A 27423-nucleotide genomic window follows, 5' to 3' on the forward strand; every position below is an offset into this window, starting at 1 on the left:
AGCAACCGCTTAATGGGTACAGAGTGTCCTTTTGGGGTGATGGAATGTTCTGGAACTAGGAGGTGCCGGTCGCACAGCATCACGAATGCACTAAATGCCACCAAATTGTGCACTTTAAAATGGCTCACTGCACGTTATGTGAATTTCGCCTCCATAAAAAAATAATAAATGAGTGAGGAAGGCCCAGGAGGAGAAGGGAAAAGGCCAGGGGGCAGGCTGTTCATAGAACTTTCTCCAACGATGGACGCGTTCTGTGTCCATGCTGTCAGCGCAGGAGCGCCGAACCCTCAACATGTGGCAAGTGGGGCCAACGAGCTGACTTTTAAATTTTAGTTAGTGTTGATTAGTTTAAATTTAAATGGTGGCCCCGTGTGGGGCAGCTCAGGGCTGCAGGGAGAGGACCCAACACTGAGCATTTAGGACGGAGCGGGCGCCGTGCCGGCTGATCATCCCCGCGTCCTCGTTTTATCATCACGATGACATCGGGATCACGGAAACACGGTGACATCGTGACCATGCTGATTGGACCTTCTGGGGCCTCGGCAGCCCCTGGGGCGGTAGCCCTGTGGTCACCTGCCGGTTTACCTGTCCTCAGCCGGCGCCGCCTCTGGCTTCTCCTCAGACCTGGGCAGGACGAACTCCGGCTGCGGCCTGGCGCTGGGGACAGAGAGAGGACGGGGGATGACAGGCCGGCCTGGACCGCGGGGCTCTCCCGGGTCACAGGGTTTTGCTGCCCCCGGGAGGCGCTGGGCTCCAGGGGGTTAGTGAAGACAGGGGCAGCTGGAGGAAGGGGGAGGGAGCAGGGATGGGGGGACTGGGGAGGGAGACCCTGCACCATTGCTCAGGAGCGGTTATCTCAGCTTATCGCCGAGAGGCGTCTGTGCTCTTCCTCTGTGGATGGTGTCACCCCGGTGCTGTGATTCCCGAAGTGGGGGCACCTGCCTGTGCTGTTTGTCCCTCTATTCCTGTCCCTCGTGAAGGCCTGGGGGGAGGGAGTAACTCAGGGAGAGAGAGAGAGAGACAGTGAGACAGAGACAGAGACAGAAACAGTGAGACAGAGACAGAGACACAGAGACACAGAGAGAGAGATGCAGAGAGACAGAGACAGAGAGAGACAGAGACAGAAAGAGATAGAGACAGAGCAAGATAAAGACAGAGAGACAGAGAGAGACAGGGACAGAGAGACACAGAGAGAGACAGACAGAGACAGAGGAGGAAGGAAGGGAGAAACAGAAAGAAGACGGACAGACCTTACCACCTCACATCCATCAGGATGGCGACTGTCATACAAACAGACAATAACAAGCGACGGTGAGGACGTGGAGAAATTGGAACCCGAGTGCACTGTTGGTGGGAATGGAAAATGGTGCAGCCACCGGGGAAAACAGTCTGGCAGTTCCTCAACAAATTAAAAGTAGAATTACCATATGATCCAGTAATCCCGCTGCTGGGTCTACACCCAAAAGAAGTGAAAGCAGGGACTCAAATGGATGTTTGCACACCTGTGTTCACAGCAGCGTGATTCACAGTAGACAAAAGGTGGAAACACCCAAATGTCCATCGATGGATGATGGATACACACAATGTTTCCATCCACACACTGGAATATTACTCAGCCATGAAAAGGAAGGCGATTCTGACACCTGCTCCAACGTGGATGGACCTTGAGGACATGATGCGGAGTGACATGAGCCAGACACAGAAGGACAGACACTGTGTGATCCCCTCACAGGAGGTCCCTAGAGGAGTCACAGCCACAGAGACAGAAAGTAGATAGTGGGGGCCAGGGGCTGGGGGAGGGGAGGGGGGTCAGTGTTTCATGGGGACAGAGTCTCAGCTTGGAGAAATGGAAAGTTCTGGAGACAGATGGTGGGGATGGCTGCACAACAACGTGAATGTGCTTCATGCCACTGAGCTGTGCCCTAAAATAGTTATGATGGTCAATTTTATGTTATGTGTATTTTAACACAATAAAAAGTTAAAAAATAAAGAAAGACAGGGTGGAAGGAATAGAGGGGAGAGGAGGGAGGGCAGGGAGAGAAGAGAGCGGAGGGGAGAAGGAAAAATCCCCGAACGGCATGGGATGGTGAGTCCTACCCGCCCTGCAGCCTCACCTCCCTCCCTGAGTCCACGGCTCATCGGGCCCTCTGTCATTATCACATGACTCTGTGAGGCTGCCATAGTTTTGCTCATTATGTGTCTCATCTGCCAACATCACCCTCCCTGCTCTGGGACCTCACTGAGTGAGTGTTTTCCCCACTCGGTGAGGCGTCCCTCTCCTTTGCCATTTGAGGAACCTTCTGGACCATGCCTCTGTCTTATTACCTCTGTCTCCCCCAACGCTGGCCCTGGGCCTCGCAATAATACAGGCTTTTGACCCACCGAAAGCCCGAACTCTCTCACAGACTTGCTGTGTGGCTCTGAGCAGGTGCCTTCCCCTCTCTGAGCCTTGGATTCTCATGGTTATGCCACTAATGAAAAATGAGCCAAAAAGATGGGTCTGTTGGGATTGAGTAAGGAGCCGTGTTCCCTCCCTGTAAAGGGAGAACTGAATACAATCCTGGTTACTGTTATTAGTCTGTATGGAGCCAACATCTTTGCCAAGTGGCAAAATTGCTGCCATTGCTCCGGAGTTCTCACAATGACTCCCAGGGTGGCTGTTAACTTTCTCCTTGCCTAATGTCACCTGTGACTAAATGGGCGAGCCTGGATTCAAACCCGGGTCTGAGAGAAGGGCAGGGCCTCAAGCCATGTGCGTGCATGTCACGGGTCCCTGCTGAGCCGAAGCCACCGGTCGCCCCTCCAGGGGGCCCGGCTCAGTGCCAGCCCCGCCCCGGCCCTGACACGAGCCCTCTGCACAGACCTCTCTCTCCTGGCCCTGAGCCTCTCCTCTTCGTACCTGGAAGAGAGAAGAAAGAGAATGTCACACGCAGCCCTCTTTTCCCTTTGGGAATTCCCTTCCCTCTGGGAACAGAGACACAATCTCGTTGTCACATCGGAACCCACACCAGGCTGTAGAGCAGACAGTACAGCCAGAGCTGACAGTCCGATGCTCTTTTTTTATGTTCCATGCAGCCGCTTTGCAAGCCCCCCCAGGTCGGGGAATTTCTGTTTTGTTGGCATATTCCAGCATCTGGCGTAGACCCAACTCGACGTTGAGATATTTTTTGCCCAAATCAGCATCAGCAATTGGACAGTGCCGTTATAAAGCAAGGCCCTCACTGATGTGGGTTGGTCTACACACCCTTCCATCAGGGCAAAGTTTTTCTGTAAAGGGCCAGAGTGAGTATTTTCGGCTTTGCAGGCCCGTCTCAGTTGCAACGACTCAATTCGGTTGTAACTCGAAAGCAGCCGTCGATGCTCCATCAATGGATGTTCATGGCTGTGTGCCAATAAAACTTTATTTATAACAACAAGCCGGGGGCCGGGGCTTGCTGGCCCCTGATCTAATCTCACCTGTGCTTCTGTTACTGCATTTCCTTCTGTTCTGCTGCTTGCCCATCACATCTGGTTCCTGGCAGCTGTGTTCAGCTGAGCAGGAAGGTGAGGAGCCCGGGGGCGTTGGGGATGGAGGCGGTGGGGGGTGGGACGCTCACCCCCACAGGGACACTTACTGAAGCACGCAGTCTGGGATCTGCACGTGCTCCATGGGGATGAGCTGCTCCAGGTCTTCCAAGCTGTGCACGTACTGGATCTTGTTGATGAACTTGACGCTGGCGGGAGGGGGAGGAGGGAGACGTCAGAAATCCAGCCCTCAGGTGGCACCCAGGGCCAGAAGGAGAGATAGCAGACCGGGATGCACACACACCCTATTCCGGGATGCCTTGAGCATCTTCACTCCAAGTTTTCTGCCTGCCCAGTGCCAGCCTCTCCCCGGGCCCCAGTGGGCCAGACAGAGCAGAAGTGGGGTCTTCCTTTGCAAGAAGGATCCTGAACTGTGCGTCCCGCCCCAGTCCCTGCTGAGCTGAGGAACTTATTTGAAGGAAGCAGAGAAGCGAGAGATTCTACCAGACTCCAGACTGTTTCCCCATCCTCCCTAGGAATCGCTTCTCTGTGTTAATTTTCCAAGAATGCCTCCCGGCTCTATCGTCCCTGCCTGGGGCACCAATAGTCATTTGGGCACAAGAAGGGGGCACGTGGGACTTTGATCCACTCTATTCTTTTTTTTTTTTTTTTTTTTTTTGTGAGGAGATCAGCCCTGTGCTAACATCTGCCAATCCTCCTCTTTTTTTTTTTTTTTTTTGCTGAGGAAGACGGCCCTGGGCTAACATCTGTGCCCATCTTCCTCCACTTTATATGGGACGCCACCACAGCATGGCTTGCCAAGCAGTGCATCGGTGTGCGCCCGGGATCCGAACCAGTGAACCCCGGGCCGCCGCAGCGGAGCGCGCGCACTTAACCGCTTGCGCCACCGGGCCGGCCCCCACTCTATTCTTTCTGTCCAAACCCAGACTCAGGCTGTCTGTTACCATGAGGTGCCTGGTCACCAGCACGTTGAACTCACCATTATTTTTAATTTTTATTTATTTTATTTTTTTTCTCCCCAAAGCCCCAGTAGATAGTTGTATGTCATAGCTGCACATCCTTCCAGTTGCTGTATGTGGGACGCGGCCTCAGCATGGCCGGAGAAGTGGTGCCTCGGTGCGCGCCCGGGATCCGAACCCAGGCCGCCAGCAGCGGAGCGCGCACACTTAACCGCTAAGCCACGGGGCCGGCCCATCAGCATTATTTTTAAAAAACGCAACTTAAACCTAATTTGGGTGATATGTACAATCAACCCTTTTCAAGGTCAAATAAATTTTTCCAATGATGAGAACTATAAGGCCAAGAGAATAGAACAGTACATTACATAATAAAATAATCAAGTCACAATAAAAAAAATGGCAGATACAGCCAAAAGTCTGCAAGAAGTTTGGGGTCTATTTTTAGAGATTAGGGAAAAATTTGGCTCAAGCTTTCTGGCATCCGAATGTCTGCAGTGTCTATAAGGGAAAAATAAACCAGTCACTCAGCAGAAGGCCAGGGGTAACTGATTAGGGAATGGCAGAGATGTTTTCCATGGAGAGTTGCAAAGCGGTCACGTGCCCTGGAATGAGCCACTCCAACTGCTTACGCACAGTTAAAGCTTATTTTTTTAATTGAAAAAAAAAAAACAACACAATTATCCTTGGGGCATGAGGTCTTCCTCCAGTTGGCATGACAAAAGAGCAGACAGGCAGTGAATCTCAGACAGACAGGCAGGAATCCCGTCCCCACCCCTCTCATCAGGGCTCCCCACATGCTACCCAAATGTGTCCAGGTCCGAGGGTGGCCCGATCTGTTGTGGTAGGTGGGTTTTTTATGGTACACAGAGCCGACACCGGCTGCTCTGAGCACTGGGCTATAAATACAGGCGAAATTCACATCCTGACTCTCATGATGCTGCGGTAACATCCGCCTCGCCCATCCCTGGAAACTGGTACCCAGGTCTCCACAGTGACGATATTCTGTCTGCCTGTGAGCCCAGCCTTCTGTCTCAGGGGGAGGGAGAATTCTCCAGTCCAGGGCAAGGCACAGTCCCAATGGTTTAGACCATCACGGAACACACAGGGCTTTTCTCTGTTACAGTCATAGAACCTCAGGACTGGATCACAGCTCAGAATCAGCCCCCAGTCCCCTCGGCTGCTGAATGGGGAGGCTCACTTTTCTCCCCGCCCCTGTACCCCCTTCCTTTTTCTTTGAAAGTTCAAAATGAGACCCTCAAAATTCGCCATGGGAAAAGAAACCAAAAGTGAAGGAGTGATCAGCATTCAAGGCAAATTTAAGTTCTCGAATTATGGGACAGCAAGGATGGAATGCAGTTCCGTTAGGCTGAAATGTGTAGGAAAAGGCGGGTTCATCGTTAGCACAAATGATCCATAATTAGTGTATTATTTGCCTGATTTTGCTCCTATGCAAATATTTTAGGGTGCTTAGGAGTCCTCCAATACAGAGCATCTGAGGTCACCTCCTTGCAAATCGTTCACACAGTGAACGTCTTTCGAGGCAAATTTCACCCTTGTCTCAACTCGTCACAGGTCCTTCATTGGGAATGTGGAAATAAAGGATCTTGATTCAATTCAATGTTTTGAAATAAATTAAATGTGCATTCAGTTTTATCTGATTGACTAGGGCGTTTAACGACGCCTAATTTTGTTTTAACTGATCTGTTTGTCTGAGTGCTTCTATATCATGCAGGAAAGGATGAATTCAGCAGGTCTGGAGTGTTGGAACCCTGCACGGTGCAAAGAAAGAACTGGCTCTGGACACTCTAGGGAGGTGACCTGTCAGCCCTTGGAATGTCCTGCCTGGTGACAGTGTCCTGGGTGACCTGGGGCCCTGAGGGCTGCCCCATAGTCTCCACTAAGGACGTGATCTATGGTGGGGGACTCAGGCCACCTTGTATCAGTTTGGCCTCTGGAGCGGCTGGAGAGTAACTGAGGTCAGCCATGTGTGTACCCATCCTTGTGGCTCAGCCCCATTGAACACCCTGGACGCCAACGTGAGTTTCCTCAGTGGCAGTCCCTCCGACGTGTTGTCACACGTCCTGCAGGGAAAATTAAGGGCTTTTGCTGCAACTCCACTGGGAGTGGACAGCTGGAAGCCCACTCTGGTCTCTCCTGGACCCCTCTATGCACCTTAATCCTTTGCCGATTTTAATCTTCACCCTTTCGCTGTAATAAACTGTAACCGTGAGTATAACGGCTTTTCTGAGTTCTGTGACTCCTTTTCGTGAATCATTGAATCTGAGGGTGGTCTCGGGCACCCTCAAAGCACACATGTATTGGTTCCTTGCATTATTGGCCGGGAGAGGGTTAGACGATCCTGTTGTCCTAGTGGCCCCCTCACAGATTCTGAAGTGGCTGGAGCTGGGCTCTCATCTGGGGGAGTGTAATGGGCTAATGACTTTGCTGTGTGACTCTGGGTGAGTTCCTTGACTTTTCTGAGCCTCCGTTTCCCCATCTATGAAATGGGCGTGATAACAAGAACCTCTCAGGGTCCTGGTTGTAAAAGTTAAAATGTATCAACATTCAATATGAGAGAGCTGGTTGTTGTTACATTTCTCGTGTCTGTTACTTAATAACAATACGTATCATTTAAAACTGCTTAAAGCAACAATGTATATTCATCATAGAGAAGCTGAAAGATACAGAGTAAAGAAAAAAAGACACACAACAGCCCCCATGGGTATCTGGACGCAGGTTCCAGTCTCTCACCTGATGAAAGGCCGAGAGATGGCCAGTACAGTGCGAATGAACCAGGACGGGTGGACGATGATCAAGGACTTCAGGTTTTTCCGCAATCTGCGTGGGGAGGCAGAGGAAACAAGATGGGCTCCAGGGTCTGTACTCCCAGGGGGCTCCATCATTATCTCCGTTTCCCAGGGAGGGGGTGGAGGCTCTGCAAAGCTGGGCCCCCTCTCAGGGTTCGTGGGAGGTGGAGCTGATGTCAGGTCCCTCCTGTCTCTTAATTTAGAGTCTGAGCTTGTGACCGCGTAGCCACCCCGCCTCCCATTCCTGGAAGATTTTCTGGGGCGCCCCGGTTCTGAGCACCTGTCATGGTCGTGTTGAATTGCATCCCCCTGAATTCATATGTTAAAGTCCCGACCCCAGGACCTCAGGATGGGACCTTATTTGGAAATAGGGTCCTTGCAGGAGTAATTAGTTAAAGTGAGGTCATACGTGGCACGGTGGCCCTAATCCAATATGACTGGTGTCCTTATAAAAAGGGGACATTTGGACACAGATGCACAGGGAGAAGCCATGTGAAAATGGAGGCAGAGATGGGGTGATGCTTCTACAAGCCCAGGAACGCCAAGGATGGCCAGGGACCCCCAGAAACTGGGAAAGCGTGGGACAGATTCTCCCTCTCGGCCTCAGAAGGAGCCAGCCCTGCCAACACCTTGATCTCGGACTCTGGCCTCCAGAGCTGGGAGAAGATAAATGCCTGGTGGTCCCTCGCACCCCGCGGTGGTCCCTCAGGCCCCCCCGCTCACCTCCTGTCGATCATCTGGTAACACTTCTTCAGCCAGCCGATGCCGGGCATCCTCCGCCGGGGGGTGGCCCCGTTCAGGTAGACGATCATGTAATCCTCCGCCACCAGGAGCTCCAAACTGCTGATGACGTATCTGGTCACCGGGCCCAGAGGACAGGGGACACGGTCGGTGGGGCCCAGAGTTAGGAAGCCCCAGTTCTTGGCACCGAACACCTGCATCGCCCGCCCTCTTGAACAGTCACCCACAGTGGATGGTCCACCGCACTGGACCTCAGGAGACCCCACCTCTTCCTGAGTGATTCCAGAAAAATCCTTTCCCCTCTCTCAACCTCTACTTCCCCATCTGTAAATTGGGGTGACTGGCCTCCCTGATGTCCCAGGCCACTTCCTGCCCCGACCTTCCACGGGTACCTCCTCCTCCTCTGAGCCCCCTGGCACCCCAGCCCTGCTGGGTTAGAAGGAAATCTTTATAATCACGACAATATAAGAGTAAGCATGATTTCCTGGGCTGCTGCTCCTGCCTGCCGCGTGCTTTATATGTCTATTCTGTCTGTCATCATAAAACTGTGCCTGTGTGTCCTTGGGCAAGCGACTTAAGCTCTCTGGGCCTCAGGCTCTGTACCTGTAGAATGGGAGACAATGGTGCCTGCCCATAGGGCCGTGGGGAGGGTGGAATGCGTTACCACATAGGAAGCACCCAGACTCGGGCTGCCCTATAGTAAATGCCCAATAAATGACAGTGACCACAATGATGGGGCCCGGTGGGCGAGCAGGGCACTCAGAACGAGGTCTGCTGGCGGCCCAGCCCTTCCCCACCCGACGTGGCTCCTGCAGCCCGGTCCAGCCCGTCCAGCGGGGACGGAGGAGGCGGGCACTTACAGGAAGAGGTTCTCCATTATGTAATGGTAGTCCGGGGAGCTGCTGTCTGGGAGGAAGCAGGCGGCGAAGACGATGATGGCGTTGAGACCTTCGCCGTAGTACCCTGGGGACAGGCGGCCAGTGAGGGGCCCCAGGCAGAGACGGGCAGAGCTCTCTCCAAGCTCCAAGCGCTGAGCCGCACTGTGCTCTGCCCCAGGCATCCACCTCGTCGCCGGCCAGCCCTTCCCACTGCCCCGTCTCTGCCATTGGTGGGGAACACCAGCCACCCCGTAGGCACCCCTGGTCCATGCTTCACCCCATGCAAGTTTCATCCCCATCCACCAAGAGATGAAGGCTTAGCATCTCTGTGGCTCAGAAGAAGAGACCGAGGTTCAGAAAGGACCACTGACAGGCCTTCAGGGGCCCAGCTGGTGCCAGAAGGGGGCCTGAGGAGTGTGGTCTCACCTCCGTGGGTCACCACCCTCATGTAGGGCCGGATCATGTGCAGGTCGATGCGGTGTTCCTGCTCTCCGATGATGACCGTCCGCCACAGGCGCCCATTGGCCGCACTGCCGTCCTCAGCCGCACCATCCCCAAACAGATCCGCGCTGTCCCCGGGCATGTTCTTGGCGGCCGCCACGGGGGTGTCATCTGGAAGCAGGCCCCGGGGGAGTGGAAGGGTCGCCTGAGTCGGGCATCTCGGCCCGTCCTCCCGCTCAATCTCCCTCTCCCGCCTCCCTTTGCTGCCTGTGGCCTCGTGGCCCGCACCTCCCTCCCCAGGCCACGGGCAAAACCACGCACCCCCCACTTTGCCAACCACAGTGTTCGGATGGGGGCTGCTGGGAGAAATGGTGGGTCTGGGAGTCAGAAAGTCACACCCAAATCATAATTTGGTTTTTTTTTTCAAGCCACGGAACACGGGAGAGTGCTCGGGGTGGAAGTCAGGCAGTCGACCTGGGTAGAGCCCATTTCTGCCAATGACCTGCTGTGTGGCCTTGCACACACTCTGTCCCTCTTTGGGCTTCTCAGGGGCCAGCTGCTCAGGCCCCAAACGCAGGTGTCACTGTCACTTCTTGTTCTCTCTCTATGCCTTCCTCTGCCGCCCAGCCAGGGTTGCAGTCTCCTTCCATCGCCGAGGCCACCCCCCTCTCCTGGGGCGACGTCTGCCCAGCCTCATCCCCATGTCCCTGCCTCCAATCCCCCAGAGCCCGCTCTCCCCAGACTGCAGCGCGGAGCATCGCCAGCCTCAGATGGGAAATTAATAGGGTCGCTCCCACTTTGGTTCCCCACCAGACTGGGAATGAAAGCTGGGCTCTTGGAGCTGCCTCCTAGGGCCGCGTGATGGGCCCTGTGTGATCCGCCCTGCCTCCCTCTCTCCCCTCAGCCCCCGCCCGGCTCCCTCTAGCCCCCCATACACTCCAAGCTCATGGGGGGGCCTTTCCAACCCATGTTCTCGCCTCAGGATGTGGGTGCAAATAACACCCACCCGGCGAGGCCTGTCCTGAGAGCCCCCTCTCTCCTCCCACCCAGTTTCCCCAGCCCGGGGTCTCCCCTCGGCATTAGTGACGTTGGGGCCGGGTCACTCTCCCTGTGGGGCCGTCCTGGGCACTAAGGGGTATTGAGCAGCACCCCAGGCCCCACCCACTCGATGCCAGGAGCTCCCCCAGTGTGACAACCACAGATGTCCCCAGACATGGCCCAGTTTTCCCTGCAGGGGGCACAATCGCCCCCCCAGGTGACCCTCCTCCGTCCCATCACCTCCTCATTTTCCTCCCAGCATCGATGAGCAGCTGCAGTCACCTTGAGCACATCTGCGTGGTTATCTAGCGTCTGTGTGTCTTTCTGCCATGCGTGCGGGTAGGGGCCTCTATTCCTGACACATCCCTGCCACATCCCCGCATCTCCACCAAGCCCTGGGGTAGACGCCCCACAAATACTTGTGGAATCGGTTAGAGGCACTTCCTTTCGGTCTCGATCGCCTGTGAGAATCGGATGAAAGCTACATCCCCCAGGAAAATCCACGCCTCCACAAGCAAAATGTGCGTGGGGTCCCAGGGCGGACAGACCCTCCCGGGCTGTCCTGACCGGAGTCTATGGGGGTGCAGGGACGGCCCTGGTGAGCTGGGGTCCTATGTGGGGGTGGGGCAGGCGCCGTGAGCGACCCTCAGCCTCACCTTCCCACTCCAGCTCGTTGCCGTTCCCCAGGAACTCCAGCGAGTCCGTCTCGTCGGGGGTCTCGATGTCGTCCACGTTGATGTCCAGGTCGTCAGGGGTGTCCAGGAAGTCATCGGAGAGCAGGGAGCCCTCGCTCTGGTCCAGCGAGATGTTGATCTCGGGGGCCACGAGCGTCTTCCGCTTACGATGGGCTCCGTTGAAGTTTAACGTGTTGGGTGGGGCTGTGGGGACAAGAAACAGAAAAAACAAACAGACAAACAAAACAGGGGCTTTTTCTTTCTTTTGCCCAGTCTCCATTTCCTGACTTGGCCCCAGGTTCAAAGCCAGACATCGCTGCTTCGTGACCCTGCAGCGCCCCCCCCCTCTCTGAGCTTGACTTAGTTTTACCATCTGCAAAATGGGACTCATAGGAGGTGAGCCGGGTCAAGGTGGCACGGATGACTGCTTCCTCCTAAGACTCTTAGCCTGGACTCTGGTCTCCCAGAAAAAGGTGGTTTCTCCTCCTGGGCTGCCCCCAAGGGGTCAGAGCCCATCTGATAGCCAGCTGAGCAGAGCGGGCCCCCGGTTTTATGTGTGATAGTAAGACAAAGTGTCAACATGACACTTCTCCCTGGTGGGGAAGCAAGGCATCAGAAATGCCACCACGTGGGCCTGGAGGACACAGCATTGAGCCAAAGAGGATTATTCTCCAGCCTTAAAATCTAATGGGATTTGCCCTAAAAAAAAAAAAAAAATCTAATGGAATTTGCCCTGCCAAGTTTCAGGCTTCCTGGGACCCATGATCCTTTTTTCCTTCCAATTTCTCCCTTTCAGAATAAGAATATCCACCCCATGCTTCTCCCACCATCCTATTTTGGAAGCAGATAACTTGTCTGGTCTCACAGGTTCACAGCTGGAGAGGACGAATCACACCTGAGTCATTTCTTCTGAAGGCCTTCAACTAATTAGATGTGGCCCACTCACGTTATGGAGGACAATCTGCTTTACTGAGAGTCTACTGATTTAAATGTAAACATCATCTAAAAAATACTCTGGGAAGAAACATCTAGAATAGTGTTTGACCACATATCTGGGTACTGTGGCCCAGCCACGTGGACACATAAAATTAACCATCTCAAGGGCTTGAACTTAATCCCATCTCCAAAGTCCCTTTGCCATGTGAGGGGGCAGTCACGGGTTTCAGGAATCAGGATCTGGATATCTTTGGGGCCGTTACTTGGCCAGCCACACCTAGGAAGTGGGGTACTGGTATTACACACCCTCATTTTACAGAAGCAGGAGATGGAGGCCCAGAGGGGGGAAGGGACTTGCCCAACGTCACCCTGCAGGGAAGTGACACTACCAGACAGAGCCCACGTGCTCAGAAGAATGGCTGGTACTCTAGGTGACCAACCATCCTGATCGGCTCCAGAAAACTGGGACGAGCTGGTCCCCCGACCTGGCCCATGAGCACAGTGTGGGGCAGGGGTGGGCAGAGCTGGCTCTCACTGCTGTGTGACCTCAAGAATGTGGCCGTCCCTCTCTGGTCAGTCTTTCCCCTGTCGGGTGGGCACTGTGATGGGCTGCATAGGGGACGTGCGGACAGAGCCGGGGCCCCCAGCAGGATTCTGTGAGGAGATGCCATCGAGGGCAATACATATTCGGGGTAGCTCCCCTGGCCGCCCGGGACCCCCTGTCCCCAAAGTCTGGGGCTTTGGAGCCTCAGAACCATGTGCCTCCCTGAGCCCTCCCAGGGCTGACTTTGTGCCTGGTACCCCCTGCACACTTTCCACATATCACCTTATTTAATCCTTGCACGCCTCTTCTGCAGGAGGCTCACTACCTCTATGTAGTAGATGAGAAATTGGAGACACAGAGGAGCTGAGCAACCAGCTCAAGGGTGCACAGCACCACTGTGTGCAGACTTCATGACGGCGCCCACACGTCTCTCACTCACCACGGCCGCTTTCCCTGCGGGCCTCGGAGCAGAACCTCCCTCCCCGACATTCCCCCCAGGAGGCACGGCCTCTGACATTTCTACCGTTACAGCCCCTGGCAGAGCCGAGACCTGGAAACAGCACGCCATTCTGCACTTGTGCAAACTTACAGGCCGTGTCTTCCGCGGGGCTGCCGAGGGAGTCCGTCCCCGTCTCCTCTGGGAGCGGCCTGGGGACCCAGCCGGAGTGGACGTCAGCCACCAGGCACGGCAGCGCCAGCCACGGGAGCATGAAATTCACACAAAACCACAGCAACAAATCCGTTTAGTTCTGGGGAATCACTGGGGCAAAGCATTTCTGTTCATTAGAACAGAAAATCCTAAAACACCAGCGCTGGAGGGCTCCCTTCCGATCATCTAATGAATATTAACTCTTTTTCTTTTTCTTTTTTGTGAGGGAGATCAGCCCTGAGCTAACATCCGTGCCAATCCTCCTCTTTTTGCTGAGGAAGACCGGATCTGAGCTAACATCTATTGCCAATCCTCCTCCTTTTTCCCCCCCCCCAAAGCCCCAGTAGATAGTTGTATGTCTTAGCTGCACATCCTTCTAGGTGCTGTATGTGGGACGTGGCCTCAGCATGGCTGGAGAAGTGGTGCGTCAGTGCGCGCCCGGGATCCGAACCCGGGCCACCAGAAGCAGAGCGCGAGCACTCAACTGCTAAGCCACGGGGCCGGCCCCATTAACCCTTTTTCTTTTTGGCTGGGGAAAGCGGAAGCCCAGAGAGACGAAGGGCCTTGTCCAGTGTGACACAGTTTTACGCAGAAGATAAGCAGCATCCATCATGAGGGGACCCCACAGAGCGTGGTCTCCATGAATGGTTCCTATGAAAGGCAGCAGGAAGCTGCCAAATGAACACCACGGAAAGAGCTCGCCAACACTGGGACAGTTCGAGCCACAAAATTAATTACAGAGTATCGGATTGCAAGCCAAAGTATAAAATAAAATGTCCATGAGTCCATACGGATATAAATAAGTGACTGAATGAATAAATAAATAGGGGAGAAGAGACAAATTTCCTGTACGGAAGAATTCCAAATAATGTCTGTGGACCCTCCGTTCTTAAAGAGGTGGAGAAACCTGCCCCCTCCTTGGGTGTGGGCTCTGCAGAGGGACTTCCTTCCAGAACTCAGCACGGAAGGGGGAAAGAGCACTTACGGAAATCTGAATCCTGTGTGAGCTTCAGTTAATATAATGTATCACTGTTGGTCCATAAATTGTAACAAACATGCCAGACTAAGAGGATGTTAATCACAGGAGAAGCCGGGTGCTCGGGATGTGGAAACTTTCTGTAACATTCTTGCAACTTTTCTGTAAATCTAAAACTTATAAAAAGTAAAGTTTTTAAAAAAATTTTTTTTGAAAGAAATGCAACCAGCTATGCACTAGCGCCTCTTGGTTGCTTGGCTGGGAGCATGGATTTGCAAAATAAGACCCGTCTCTCTGGCACTGCCCAGATGTTTCTGGAGCAACAGCTCGCGCTGCCTGAGTTTGCCCAGCGCTGTCCTCCTTTGCTCCCCGGGAAAGATGCAACTCCAGGCAGGACGCTCTGCAGCCACTGGGGCTGTCAGGGGCTCCGGGCGCAGGGAAGCGCTGCGATTCGTGCCTGCAACTCAGCAGAGCCGGCTCCGCGGAGAGGGGAGCTGTTTAGACACAGACGGCCGGCAGAACGCTCTTTCCCTCCCTTTTCAAAACGATTTACTTCCTCGCCTCTGTTCCTCCTAGGACATGAGCTGGCACCCTCTGCAGGGTGAAATCTATCCACGCTTCTTCCTTTGCCGCCCTCCCATCTTTCTCCCATACACCGTGCATCGAACGTTCTTTGAGTAGTGGCTACCTTCCAGGTGCATTGGAGGGTCTTGGAAGCAAAGGGTGAATCGGAGGTCAAAGGCCAAAACAGAGCAGAGGCCCAAAGGGAATGAAGACATGCGTCCAGGGGCCGGCCCCGTGGCTCAGCGGTTGAGTGCGCGCGCTCCGCTGCTGGCGGCCCGGGTTCGGATCCTGGGCGCGCACAGACGCACCGCTTCTCCGGCCATGCTGAGGCCGCGTCCCACATACAGCAACTAGAAGGATGTGCAACTATGACATACAACTATTTACTGGGGCTTTGGGGGGAAAATAAATAAATAAATAATAAAAAAAGACATTCGTCCACACAAAAACTCGGATGTTCATGGTGACACGATTCATAGTAGCAAAAAGTGGAAACAACCCAGATGTCCATCAACTAATGAATGGATAAGCAAAATGTGGTCCAGCCACACACTGGACTATTACTCAGCCATGAAAAGGAGTGAAGCCCTGACACAGCCACACCGTGGATGGACCTCGAACACACGACGCTCAGTGAGAGAACCAGACACAGAAGGACACACGGTGTGTGATCCCCTTGATGTGAAGTGTCCAGAACAGGCACATCCACAGACAGAAAGTGGGTTCGTGCTTGTCAGGGGCTGGGGAGGGGATGGGAGTGACTGCTGATGGGGCCGGGGTTTCATTTTGGGGTGATGGAATGTTCTGGAACTAGATAGAAGTGACGGCTGCACAACATTGTGAATGCACCAAATGCCACTGAATTGTGCATTTAAAATGGTTAATTTTATGTGATGTGAATTTCCCCTCAATTAAAAAAAAGCAAGCTTTAAATTAAGTCGGAAGGTTTTAAAGAGACAGACGGGGCTGGAGAGTCCACTTATAAGCCCATTTCGTGTACCCGCTTCTCTGTCCCTCTCGTCTGTAGCTGCCACCCCTGTTCCAAACACGGGCAGGGGGTCCGGTAACTCTTGAATAAGTCCAGGGTCCCAGACCACAGGAAGCACACTGCCCACTTGCAGGGTGACCCCCAAATTGCAGACTGACGGCTGAAGCATCACCTCTAGTTTTGTTCTGCCCACACAGCATTTAAAAACATTTTAAATTTGCCGTCAAATCAGAGCTGTGACACAAAAAGTCTGGATTTCTGTCTTTTCTTGAATCAGGTCTGCCCTTCACGAGTGGTGACAACCACCGGGAGCTGACTGTCGGTCACCCCTGCTCACCCGGGGGTCAGGGTGTCCTTCTGGCTCCTTCTCTTACTTAGCTGCCTGCCCCGTGCCCGTCCGCCTGAGGCTGCAATTCCTGTTCTAGAATCAGCTAGAATCATAAGTTACCCCGTGGACGGGGCACTCACTGTGTGCCAGGCTGGAATGTTCGCGGCATGATCTTATTTGCTCCTCACAGCAACCCTCTGAGGCAGGTGGAAACCCATTTCGCAGAGGAGGAAACTGAGGCTGGGCTAGGAGACACAGCCGGGAGGTTGAACCGTTCACGGCGGCAGAGCTGATTCCATCACTGCCCTCTACTGCCCCCTTGTGCCCGGCCAGCACATGTGCACTGACCCCAATAGGAACAACCAGGTAGAAACCCGCTGGCCCGGGGAGCCCCCGCCCCCCTAGCCAGGGGCCCCCTGGGGGTCCTGTCCAGCCACCAGCTCCCCCCGTCGGAGGAAAACTGTGCTGTTTGGAGCGGCGCTGGCTTCAGTTCCCATCAGGATGCGATTCAGCCTCCCAACCCCGGATAGTCCCTGTAGACCCTATGTGGGCTGCTAATCTAGCGGACTGTCGCCCGGCTGCTGCCAAAATGTCACGGCAGGGAAAGCATCTCAGCTGCTTGGCGCAGACTGGGAAACTGAGGAACGTGTGGGAAACGGTGCGGATGCCCGAGAGAGACGGGGAGCAGAGCCCGCTGGGCCATTCTGCAGCTCGTGTGTCTCGACCGTGCCCTTCCTTCTCTGAGCCTTAGTTTTCCTCATCAGTAAAATGGGAACACTGCTAGTACCTCCTTTCTGTTCATTTAACAGATACACAGTAGGTGTCTGGGCTCTGGGATACGCACGGTGCCAAATAAGACGGGGCAGGGTCCCCGCGTGGAGGGGTTGTGGGCAGTTCTGTGCCAACTCGGCCAAACTACGGTCCCCAATTATTGATCAAACGCCAGTCGAGGTGTTGCTGTGAGGGCTTTCGGTGGCTGTGGTTCAAATCTACAGTCCGCTGACTTTAAGTAAAAGAGACTATTTGTGACACTGTGGGTGGACCGCACGCAGCTGAAAAGCCCTAAGATTTTCCTGAGGAAGATGAGATTCTGCCTCAACACAGCAGCCTCGACTCCTGCCTGACTCTCCAGCCTGCCCTGTGGATTTCAGACTCGCCAACCCTCACGGCCGTGTAAGCCAATTCCTTGGAATAAATCACATATATATATATATATATATATATATATATATATATATATATAATGTACACAACCATATCTACAAAATAATGTATACAAATAAACAATAATATATCTATATTATATATAAAATATACATAATTGTGTGTAATTGTATATGCATAATACCAATAAATACAAGAGTAATGTACTATTATATATGAATTACTATATATAGTAATGAGTATTATATACAAATATACATTATATATATGTTACATGTATATAATGAGAACCTGCTGGTTCTGTTTCTTTGAAGAACGCTGACTGATACAAGAGGGAGGGAATGTAACAATCGAGGAAACAGATGAGCAAAGCAGATGGTGATGTTGGCAACAAAGAAAATAAGACGGAGGAGGAGGAGGGGGAGGGGAAAATCGCGGGGTGGTCAGGGGAGGCCTCTTGGAGGACGTGGCTTTTGAGTGGAGACCAGAAAGCAAGAGGTTGGTGGGGGAAGGGCATTCCAGACGGGAGGCACAGCAGGGGCAAAGGGCCTGAGGCCAACACAAGCTTGGTGGGTTCTAGGAAGCGGTCAGAAAGCAGGTGGGATACCAGGAGCAGAGAGCGCAATGGGGGAGGGGGAGGGGAGGGAGGATGGGGGGGGAGGCAGGGCCAGGGGGAGGGCTGTCGTGGAGGGGTTGGCAGCTGGCACGGCCCCCAGAAGGCAGTGAAGTTTCCATAACTCCTCACGATTGTGCTGATCTGGAGAAGCTGACTCAGCGGGACTCCAGGCTCCACGGAAAGGGCGCCCAAACTTCCCGACACAGGCCCGCAATTACCCCGCCTGCCGGTCCCCGGGGCTGCGGCTTCCAAGCCCAGGCGAGACCCAGCTGTTTCCCCAAGTCCCAGGAAGACCCCAGACTCTGCAGCGCCAAAGCCCCTCCACCAACTCCACGTGCATCCAGATGGCTCCCTGCTTTGCTCTCAGTCTGCGATGGACAATGCACGTAAAAAGTGGGGTCCCCTTAATAGGCAAGGCGTACGGTGTGGCTCCATCCTTTTGTGGTGGGGTGAGACGTGTCCCCCCAGAAATCCTAACCCCCGGGACCTGGGAAAGGGACCTCTTTGGAAATAGGGTGGTTGCAGATGTGACGAAGGTAAGAGGAGGGCGTCCTGGATTAAGGGGGCCCTAAATCCGTGAGTGCTGTGTTTATAAGAAGAAGGACATTTGGACACAGACAAACAGGGAGACGGCGACGTGAAGACAGAGGTTGAGACTGGAGGGATGCGTCTACCAGCCAAGGAGCGCCAAGGATGGCCGGCCACACCAGGAGCTGGAAGAGGCAGGAAGGATCCGCCCCTAGAGCCTTCAGAGGGAGCATGGTCCTGCTGACACCTTGAGTTCGGACTTCTGGCCTCCAGAATGTGAAAGGATACATTTCTGTTGTTTTGGGCCACGCAGGTTGTGATACTTTGTTATAGCAACCCCAAGATACTCACGCAGCCTCTCAGTGTGAAATCTGAATCTCTCCCCTGGGCATCCCTTGAGGATGTGGCATCTATGAACCCTTCAACCTCATACCGGTGATGTGGCTAGGCTCTCGTACTGCAGCCCCTATCGTGCCAACATCTTCTCTGCCCCAGTGCCTTTGCACGTCTGCTCCCTCTGTCTCAAGTATGGCTTCCTGCTTTCTTTGCCTGGGAAGCTTGCTCAGCCTTTAAGGCTGAATCAGTGTCTTCCAGAAGGCCCTGTCTGGGCCTGACCTCCACCCCTCCCCTGCACTCTCCCTCAGAACCCTCCATGAGCGAGCACTGAGTCCGTGGTTCTGTGGGCTAATTGCTTGCTTCCTGGGCAGCCTGTGAGCCCTTGAAGGGGAAGAAACACCTCTTTCTATTTCGCTTTGGTGAGTCACAGGCCTGGCCCTCAGAGAAGCAGCCCTCAGCAAAGGTTTGTTGAAGAAAGGATTGTACGAGGGCACATTATGTAAGTGGAGGGAAGGCTAAAATCTGGAAATGCCCGTCACCCTGAAGCAGCTCTGTGATTGCAACAGTTCTGGCTTCAGAGGTGGCTCCTGGATCCAATTCTACCCTCAGATCCTAGCCTCTGGCTTAAGGTTACTCATGCTGTGAAACAAGGGAATTGAGAATAAACTGCAGGCCCCAGGACCTTTGACCATGCTCCTGTCTCCCAACCTGTGCTCCAGGGACTCATGGGCATGAGGCTTGGGCCGTGCTGCCTCGATCTCCCCTCTGGGGCCGCCCAACCTCTATTTCTGCCTGACCACAGCCTCTTCTGGTGCATGGTAACAGCAAACACTCTTTCAGGGCATAAGTAGGCTTTTCCAAGGCTGGGCGCACCACATGGGGGCTTAGCAATACGATGCCTCCAAAGTTAAGCCAAGGGAACCAGAGAGGGAACTTCTGAGAAGCATAAAAAATTATTTTCGGCAACTGTGGTGGTTTAGATGCTCAGATAAATCTGCCCTTTTTTCTTCCCTGCAGTTTCTAGCACCTCTGTCCATTCATCTCGCTCCCGTCTCCCCCAGCACCATTGCCTCTTGGCCGGGTCAGAAGGCCTGGGGGAGCAAGCAGGACCACGGACAGCGGCACCACAGCCCCACCCCCTCCACCCCCCCGCAGTCTGCTCATCTTTGCAAAAAGGATGTTCCAGACTGGATTATGGCCCCCCCTAATTCATGTGTTGAAGGCCCAACCCCCAACATGACTGTATTTGGAGATAGGGTCTTTAGGAGGCAATTAAGGTTAAATGAGGTCATGAGGGTGGGGCCCTGACCTCAGGACGGTGGTCTTATAAGAAGTGGGAGAATCAACAATTCAAAGAGACTTATGCAACCCCATGTTCACTGCAGCGTTATTCACAATAGCCAAGACGTGGAAGCCACCCAAGTGCCCATCGAATGATGAATGGGTAAAGAAGATGTGGTACATAAATACAACGGAATACTACTCAGCCATGAAAAAGACAAAATCGTCCCATTTTCAACAACAGAATCGTCCCATGGATGGACCTTGAGGGTATGATGTTAAACGAACTAAGCCAGACAGAGAAAGACACATACTGCATGATTTCACTCAAATGTGGAAGATAAACAAACACAGGGACAAAGAGAACAGATTAGTGGTTATCAGAGGGGAAGGGGGTCAGGAGGGTGGGAAAAAGGGGTAAAGGGGTGCGTATGTATAGTGATGGGTAAAAATTAGACTATCGGTGGTGAGCAGGATGCAGTCTATACAGAAACTGACAAATAACAATGCACACCTGAAATCATACAATGTTATAAACCATTATGACCTCAATAAAATAATTGGAAAAAAGAAAAGAGGGAGAGACGTGAGAGATCTCTGTCTCTCTGCACGCAAGCACAGAGGCGAGGCCATGTGAGGACCCAGCGAGAAGGCGGCCGTCTACAAGCCAGGCAGAGAGCCCTGCTCACACCTTGATCTTGGGCTTCTAGCCTCCAGAACCGCGAGAGAAGAAATGTGTGTTCTTTAAGCTGCCCATCTGTGATGCTGTTATGGCCACCGAGCTGAGCAAGACAGAGGAGGGGACAGGAAGAGATGAGCCGGTAAGGCTGGAGCACAGGAAAGAGGGAAGGCTGGGCTGAGGAGGGCAGAAGGCACCGAGGCTGGTCAGAGCCCCCGTCACTTCTCGCCCCGAGCTCGTGGCTCCCCCACGACATTTTTTAGGACTGCTGAGCTGGGCAACACAAAATGCACTCTGTGCGTGCGTTTGGCTGCAGGAGAGAGAATGCACCAGCATGCTCTGTGCAGAGATGGAGAGATGCAAACAGGGGCTGAGTACATAAATGGAGAGAGACAGAGACAGAGAGGAGAGATGGAGGAGGAAGGGAGAGAGAGAATGATGGATAAAGCCAGGGGAGTAAAATGACAACAGTTGGTGAATCTGAGCAAAGGTTTACAAATATTTAGGACGGTAGCAGAATGAAAAGTTACAAACAAACAAAACCCACAGCCACTCGGTTGTGAAGGGAAGAGCAGGCTGAGGCACCAGTCACACATCTAACCCTGCACCTGCCACTCCTTAGCTGTGAGACCCTGGCCAAGCCCTTCCCCGCCCTGGTCCTCAGTTTCCCCCCTTGGCTTTCCTTCAGTCCCTCGACCTGCTTCTGCTGGCCTCAGGACATTTGCACGTGCTGCTCTTTCTGCTTGGGAAGCTCAGCCCCTCCCCCCAGCCTCTTTCCGCTGTTCATCCTCCTTCATCCTTCACAGTGCAGTCAGCGCCTCCCCCAACCTCCCCAACCCGGTCAGACCCCACCCAGCACTCTCCAGGCACCAAGAACCCAGCTACAATTTCACATCGGGTTGTGAGGTTGTAAAGGGATGGTCTCTGCCCCAGACTGTGAGCGCCCCATGAGGGCGGCCGTCTTGTTCTCCGCGTGTCCTCAGCATCTTGCCCAGGGCCTGGCATACAGTCGGTGCATATCGTGAGAATGAATGAATGGAAAAAGTGAGGCAGCGAGATAGATGGTCTCCAGGCTGCCCTCAGCTCCGGCTCCCCAGGAATCTGCAGAAGGGCAGGAGGTGAAGAAAGACACTGCAAAATAGTGGCAGCAGGATGACACCCCCGGGAAAGCTCAAAGACGCCCCGGGAACGGATCACCGAGCTGGAAGGAATAGAATCATGGGTTGTGTGGCATCAGACAGAGGGGTTTATGTTGAGATGCAGCTGGACGCTGCCTCAAGGAGCCGCACTCACTTCTTCCAGAATGAGGGAGACAGAAGCCTTGGCTTCTCACAGGCCCGCAGCCGGGGCTGCACAGCGGGGCCTCTATCCTGCAGACACTGCACTACTGAGAAGGGAAAGGAATCTTCCGCAGCTGGAAAAATGCACTTGAAATTCCCGTGTGCAGCTGCCCCACCAGGCTGGGGAGAGGGGATATCTTTTAAAACATGGGGAGGGGCAGAAAGAAGGAAGTGGAGTGAGCAAGATACCAGCTGACACGAATACCACTGAGGGCGCCAATTTATTTGGGCAACCTGCACCTTTCAGACAGCCCATCTCTCGCCTCGCCCCACGCGCCTCACCGAGTTCTCACGACAGCCTCGCGAGCGAGGGATTATTGTTCCTATTTTACAGATAGGAAAACCGAGGCACAAAGATGCTCAAACAGTTGCGAGCAAGCCCGTCAGGGAACGGGATCTGGACCCACAGGTGTCTGGTTCCAAAGCTCGCACCCTTTTAACTCCACTGTGCGACTCAAAATAAATTCAGAGCGTTCCTAACCACATCAGGAGTACCTTGCTAAAAAACGAGCCTTAATTTGCCCAAACTGCCAAGTCTGGGCTTCACGAGACCCCTTTCCACATATCCAGGCATCAGACTCCTTAGATTGAGTTGAAGAGAAAGACTTGTGGGAGGGCGTGTGACAAGGAGGGAAGATTCTAAAGGGGAAAGTACAGGAAGTCAGCAGCCATGAACTGACCATCTCTTTCCCGAAATACTCGTATTTCTGAAGATAAACCCCCGCGGGCAACGGTACCAGGCAGACAAGAGATTCTCGGCTATTCTGAGAATGGGCACCACTGGCTATAGAGAACCACAAGTGTGTGTGCAAAATGTGGGTTTGCACTACTAGATTCAGGGGAGGGCTGACTTCAGATTCAGATGAGGGGGGGACGCCCTTCACACCACAGCTTCACCTGGACACGATCGACAGGGAGCTCAGACCTCCGTCCCTCTGACGATTCTTTCAGATGGTCATGTAACTAACTCCCGGGCGTCAGCTCCTGGGAGAAACTCCTTGATTAAAAGAGGCGGGAGACCAGCGGTTGTATCTGGCCGACGACTTGGGGCAGCCTGCGCTGACAACACTTTTTCTTACCCAATGCCTCGCCAGAGGAGAAAATAGAGAAAGAGAGACACGCCTCGTGGCTCATGCGTCTCAGAAGCGAATGCACACAGCTTCCTTCCTACATGATTTTTTTTTTTTTTTGGTGAGGAAGATCAGCCCTGTGCTAACATCTGCCAATCCTCCTCTTTTTTTTTTTTTTTTTTTGCTGAGGAAGACTGGCCCTGGGCTAACATCCGTGCCCATCTTCCTCCACTTTATATGGGACGCCGCCACAGCATGGCTTGACAAGCGGTGTGTCAGTGTGTGCCCGGGATCTGAACCGGCGAACCCTGGGCCACCCCAGCGGAGCGCGCGCACTTAACCGCTTGCACCACCGGGCCGGCCCCCCTACACGATTTTTTATTCCTACAGTGACCATCACCCAATAGCTCAATATCTATTGAGCGCCCACTGTATACCTCGTGCTGGCATAGAGCAGGGATCAAACCAAAGGTCCCTGCTCTCACGGGTTCCATGGTGTGGAAACAGTCTATAAACAAGGCAAGTATGTAAAATATTTAGCATATTAGACTGTACGAGTCTCCTAGGGCTGCTGTAACAATTTATCACAAACACAGTGGTTTAAAACAACGCAAATGTATTCTCTTGTGATTCTAGAGGCCGGAAGTAAGTCTGAACTCAGTTTCACTGCGCTAAGATCAAGGTGTGGGCAGAACTGGTTCCTTCTGGAGGCTCCAGGGGAGAATCCTTTCCTGCCTTTTCCAGCTTCCAGAGGCGCCGCGTCCCTTGGCTCGTGGCCCCTTCCTTCCGTGACTCCCATCTGTGACTTCTGTCATCACAGCTGCTCCCTCTGTCGTCAAATCTCCCGCTGCCTCCCTCTTAGAAGGACCCCTGTGAGGACACTGAGGATCCCCCTGGATAATCCAGGATCCTCTCCCCATTTTAAGATCCTTAACTCAACCATATCCACAAAGTACCTTCTGCCATGTAAGGGAACGTTCTTAGGTTCCGGGGATTAGGATGTGGATATCTTTGGGGGCCATTATTCAGGAACAGGGGAGGGGGTAGTGAAGGGGCCAGGGGGTCCTTTCTGAGAAGAGACCTGAAGGAGGTGAGGGAGGCATGAGTGTCTGGGGAAGAGCATTCTGGGCAGAGGGAACAGCCAGCGCGGTGTCTGACATTCAGAGCCAGCCAGGCACAGCAAAGGAACGGGAAGGCAGACGCTGGAGGGGCATAAAGGGGGCAGACAGTGATGGTAGAAGAAACAGACGGAGGCTGAACCCCGGATTTTCCGCGGGTCAGGAATTTGCCCCAATATTCTCATGGGAACGCAGGTGAGAATATTATCATAGTCCATGACATGGTTTTAGAAGAAGGTTTAGAATTCTTAAAATAGTGTAGGAATGGGAGATTTTTTTGGCTCTTTGGCGGGAGGAGGGGGAGAATCAATCTGAAGTAATTTGGCAAATACTCATCACGTGCCTAGCCCAGTCAACTGCAGGGGGCGTCTCCGCACCCCACTTGGGAGAAGCATCAGGCCCACTCCCTCCAAGGCCAACATGGAGACTGGGAAGCTCTACCTTGGAAGAGCTTCATCCTGCCATTTGTCCTTCACATCCACGTTTTCCATCCTCAGCGTGGCTTCCATGGTCCCCATGGGAGCGGGGAAGGGGCGCCGACTTGGAGCAGAAATAAACCTGAAGGAAAGCCACGGACGGAGGTTTTATTGGACAATCATCATAATAACAACCCCCCACGTACGCATAGCACGTCAGATTGCTCTGCAAAAAGCTCTCACATCCACGGTCTTGAATCACTGCCCAGTCCCATGAGGCTTGTTCATTTCACAGATGAGAAAACAGAGGCATGGAGAGCTGAGAACACCCACATGGGTCTGGAGTTTGAACTGTGAGGGGCTGAGCCTCCAGCTATAATGCTCCATCCCTTTGAAGCTCTGAAATCCACCCTCCCCATGGCTCAGCATTTCTCCCTTACCTTGGACTTCAACTGGAAAGCAATAAATCAGTTAAAGTCATTTATACTAAAGTGTTAATGACTGATATACTTAAGCTTCCTTGCTGGGAAGGAAGGACCAAACAGGACCTGGTTAACCCCAACCCACCTCTCTCTGCTCCAGGCTCCCTGCCCTGCCCCTCTGCCCCCCCGCAAAGAAGCAAGTCCTGACAACACGAAGGCAGTGTGGAAAGAGACTGGGGCTGGAAGTCAGGATCTTAACTATTACCAACTACAAAATGCCAGTTTTATTTTCATTGTTCCGAGGAGCCAGCTGGGGGCAGGGGTGGGGTGGGGGGCAGCGTTCTAGGTGGTGGGCTGTTGAGAGCAAAGTCAGGGCTGAGCGAGACTGAATTTGGGTCCACTCTGGGGCAAGGCAGGCCCCCAGGCCATTCACTTCTCCCAGCCTCAGTTTCCCTGTCTGTAAATGAAAAAATTGGGCTAGAAATGATCTCTATGATCCTTTAGGGCTTAACATTCCAGGATCTTATGGCTCAACCAACACCACACGTTCTGTGCTTTGAAACCAGTGGTTCTCAACGGGGGACGATTCTGCCCCCATCTGCGGGGGTACACGTGGCCATGTTGAGGGTAGTTTTGGTTGTCACAACTGGGGGGGTACTCCTGGCATGGAGTGGGTGGGGGCCAGGGATGCTACTCAACACCCACAGTACCCAGGACGGCCTCCCACAAGCGAGAATGATCCAGCCCCAAACGTCTACAGATTTGAGGTTGAGAAGCCCTGTTTTAATCCGCACGCTTGTGAAAGGACTTCAGGCCCGGGTCTGGCAGTCATTATGGAGAGCCCACTGTGTCGTGGCATCACACCCTCCCATCCTCCAAACAGCTCCCCTGCTGTCACCCTCGCTTGCAAGCATCTCAGGTCCCCCGCCCCCAGCCCGAAGCTGCGGCTGCCCGGCTGAAGAGCTGGTGCATGGCTGACAGTCTGGGTGTGTCATCCAAAGCCCCTCACTGGACCGCAGCCCCTGGTGGGGGGTGGGGTGGGGTCTGCATTAGGGATCGCGGCTCAGGGAGGGAGGACCCAGAGGGAGCCTGGGCCAGATGGGGGCCGGGCAGGACGGGGAGGGGCTGGCTAAAATTAGCCCCCACCCTGACTTGGGTGAGAGTTTCTCACTCAATTCTTCTCACTGACTTGAATGTCGTCATTCATTCACGGAGGAGGAACGGGAAGATGCAGGACGGAAAAAAAAATCTCTCCCTGATGCTACAGGCGATGACAACCACCCAGAAGCTTACAGCAAGGAAAAGTTCACGTCCATGGAGATTCGTTGCCTATCTGAAGGGAGTGGTCTTTGAGTCTGTTTTCTTTATCCCAAGCTGGGGGTGACCTCAGCCCCCAGGAAGGACCACCCACCCACCCAGAGTGGAGACCCTGGAACCACACATATTGGCCCCACAATCCTCCAAATGTGGGGTGTGGGTGGGTCCCCAAAGGTCCCCTTACACTACTCTCTCAGATGTTGGCTTCCATTTGAGGATGGCAAATAAAGCTAAGTGAGGGACCGCAGGGGAGGGTTCCTTTGCTCTGTGGTGCCAAATTATTAGCACATCACATACAAATTCAGATAAGGAAGGCGGAATCCGTCTCCCACCATCTCCCTTCTTCCTCACGCCACAGACAAGCCTTCACATACACATCTCTCGGATCCTTCTTCCCAATCCGCTCAGGGCGTTATAAATAGAAAATGCACAGAGGTGGGACGTGTACATTTCAGTCTCTTAGAAAGCGTCCCAGAAAGGGGCCTAGGGTTTAATCCTAGTCTCCAAGCGGGTCCTGAAAATGGTTCAATCCTCTGCCTTCCAACGGAACGGTGGGCACGGAAGGCGCACTGGGAGTGTGCGTGCCTGAGGATGGTTTTCCTCGGCACGGGGAAAGATGGATGGTACCCTCCAAGGAATCAGGAGACGGCGGTTCTCTGCTCCCACCCTCCCCATCTGCCAGAAGGGGGTCTGCAGCCGCAGACGCCTCCGGACAAACCTTCCCGGCAGGGCGGGGAGAAAGGAAGGTGGCCTCACCTCCGCGGTGGGTCCCGGTTGCCTCCGCGGCCTCTGCTCCTCGTTACGCGCGAACAAAGGCGAGCCCCGCGCGCACGCAGCCGCGCATCCCTCGCGCTCGGAGCGCGGTCCCCGGGCCTTCAGAGCATCCGAGGCGGACGCACGCAGGGGCGGACTCTGCATCCGAGGAAGGTCACCCAGAGCAACGTGGCCGGCGCAGGTGGGCGCTTTCCTCCGGGGGAGGAGGGACCGGCTTGCAGTCAGCGGTCGTCTCCCCGTCGCTCGGCTGCGGCTGCCTCCCCGGTCATCGCCGCTTCCCGTGCCTCCGAGGTATATTTTCCTCCTTCCAGCTC

The 27423-nt window shown here is 53.8% G+C and overlaps 1 protein-coding gene across 1 annotated transcript; it reads right to left on the reverse strand.

Moving 5' to 3' along the window:
• Positions 1-581: 581 nt before the first annotated feature.
• ATCAY (ATCAY kinesin light chain interacting caytaxin) lies at positions 582-26785 on the reverse strand. Its single transcript, XM_087425953.1, has 11 exons — positions 26706-26785; positions 24622-24738; positions 13133-13191; positions 11046-11267; positions 9337-9522; positions 8893-8995; positions 8015-8146; positions 7236-7322; positions 3615-3713; positions 2864-2899; positions 582-657 (listed from the first exon to the last, which is right to left on the reverse strand). The coding sequence occupies exons 1-11, from the start codon at positions 26783-26785 to the stop codon at positions 582-584; spliced, it is 1197 nt and encodes a 398-aa protein (XP_087282079.1).
• Positions 26786-27423: the final 638 nt, after the last annotated feature.

This window comes from Ceratotherium simum, chromosome 39 (assembly GCF_057802395.1).
Source record: "Ceratotherium simum simum isolate JZ-2026a chromosome 39, ASM5780239v1, whole genome shotgun sequence".
Lineage (NCBI taxonomy): Eukaryota > Metazoa > Chordata > Mammalia > Perissodactyla > Rhinocerotidae > Ceratotherium > Ceratotherium simum.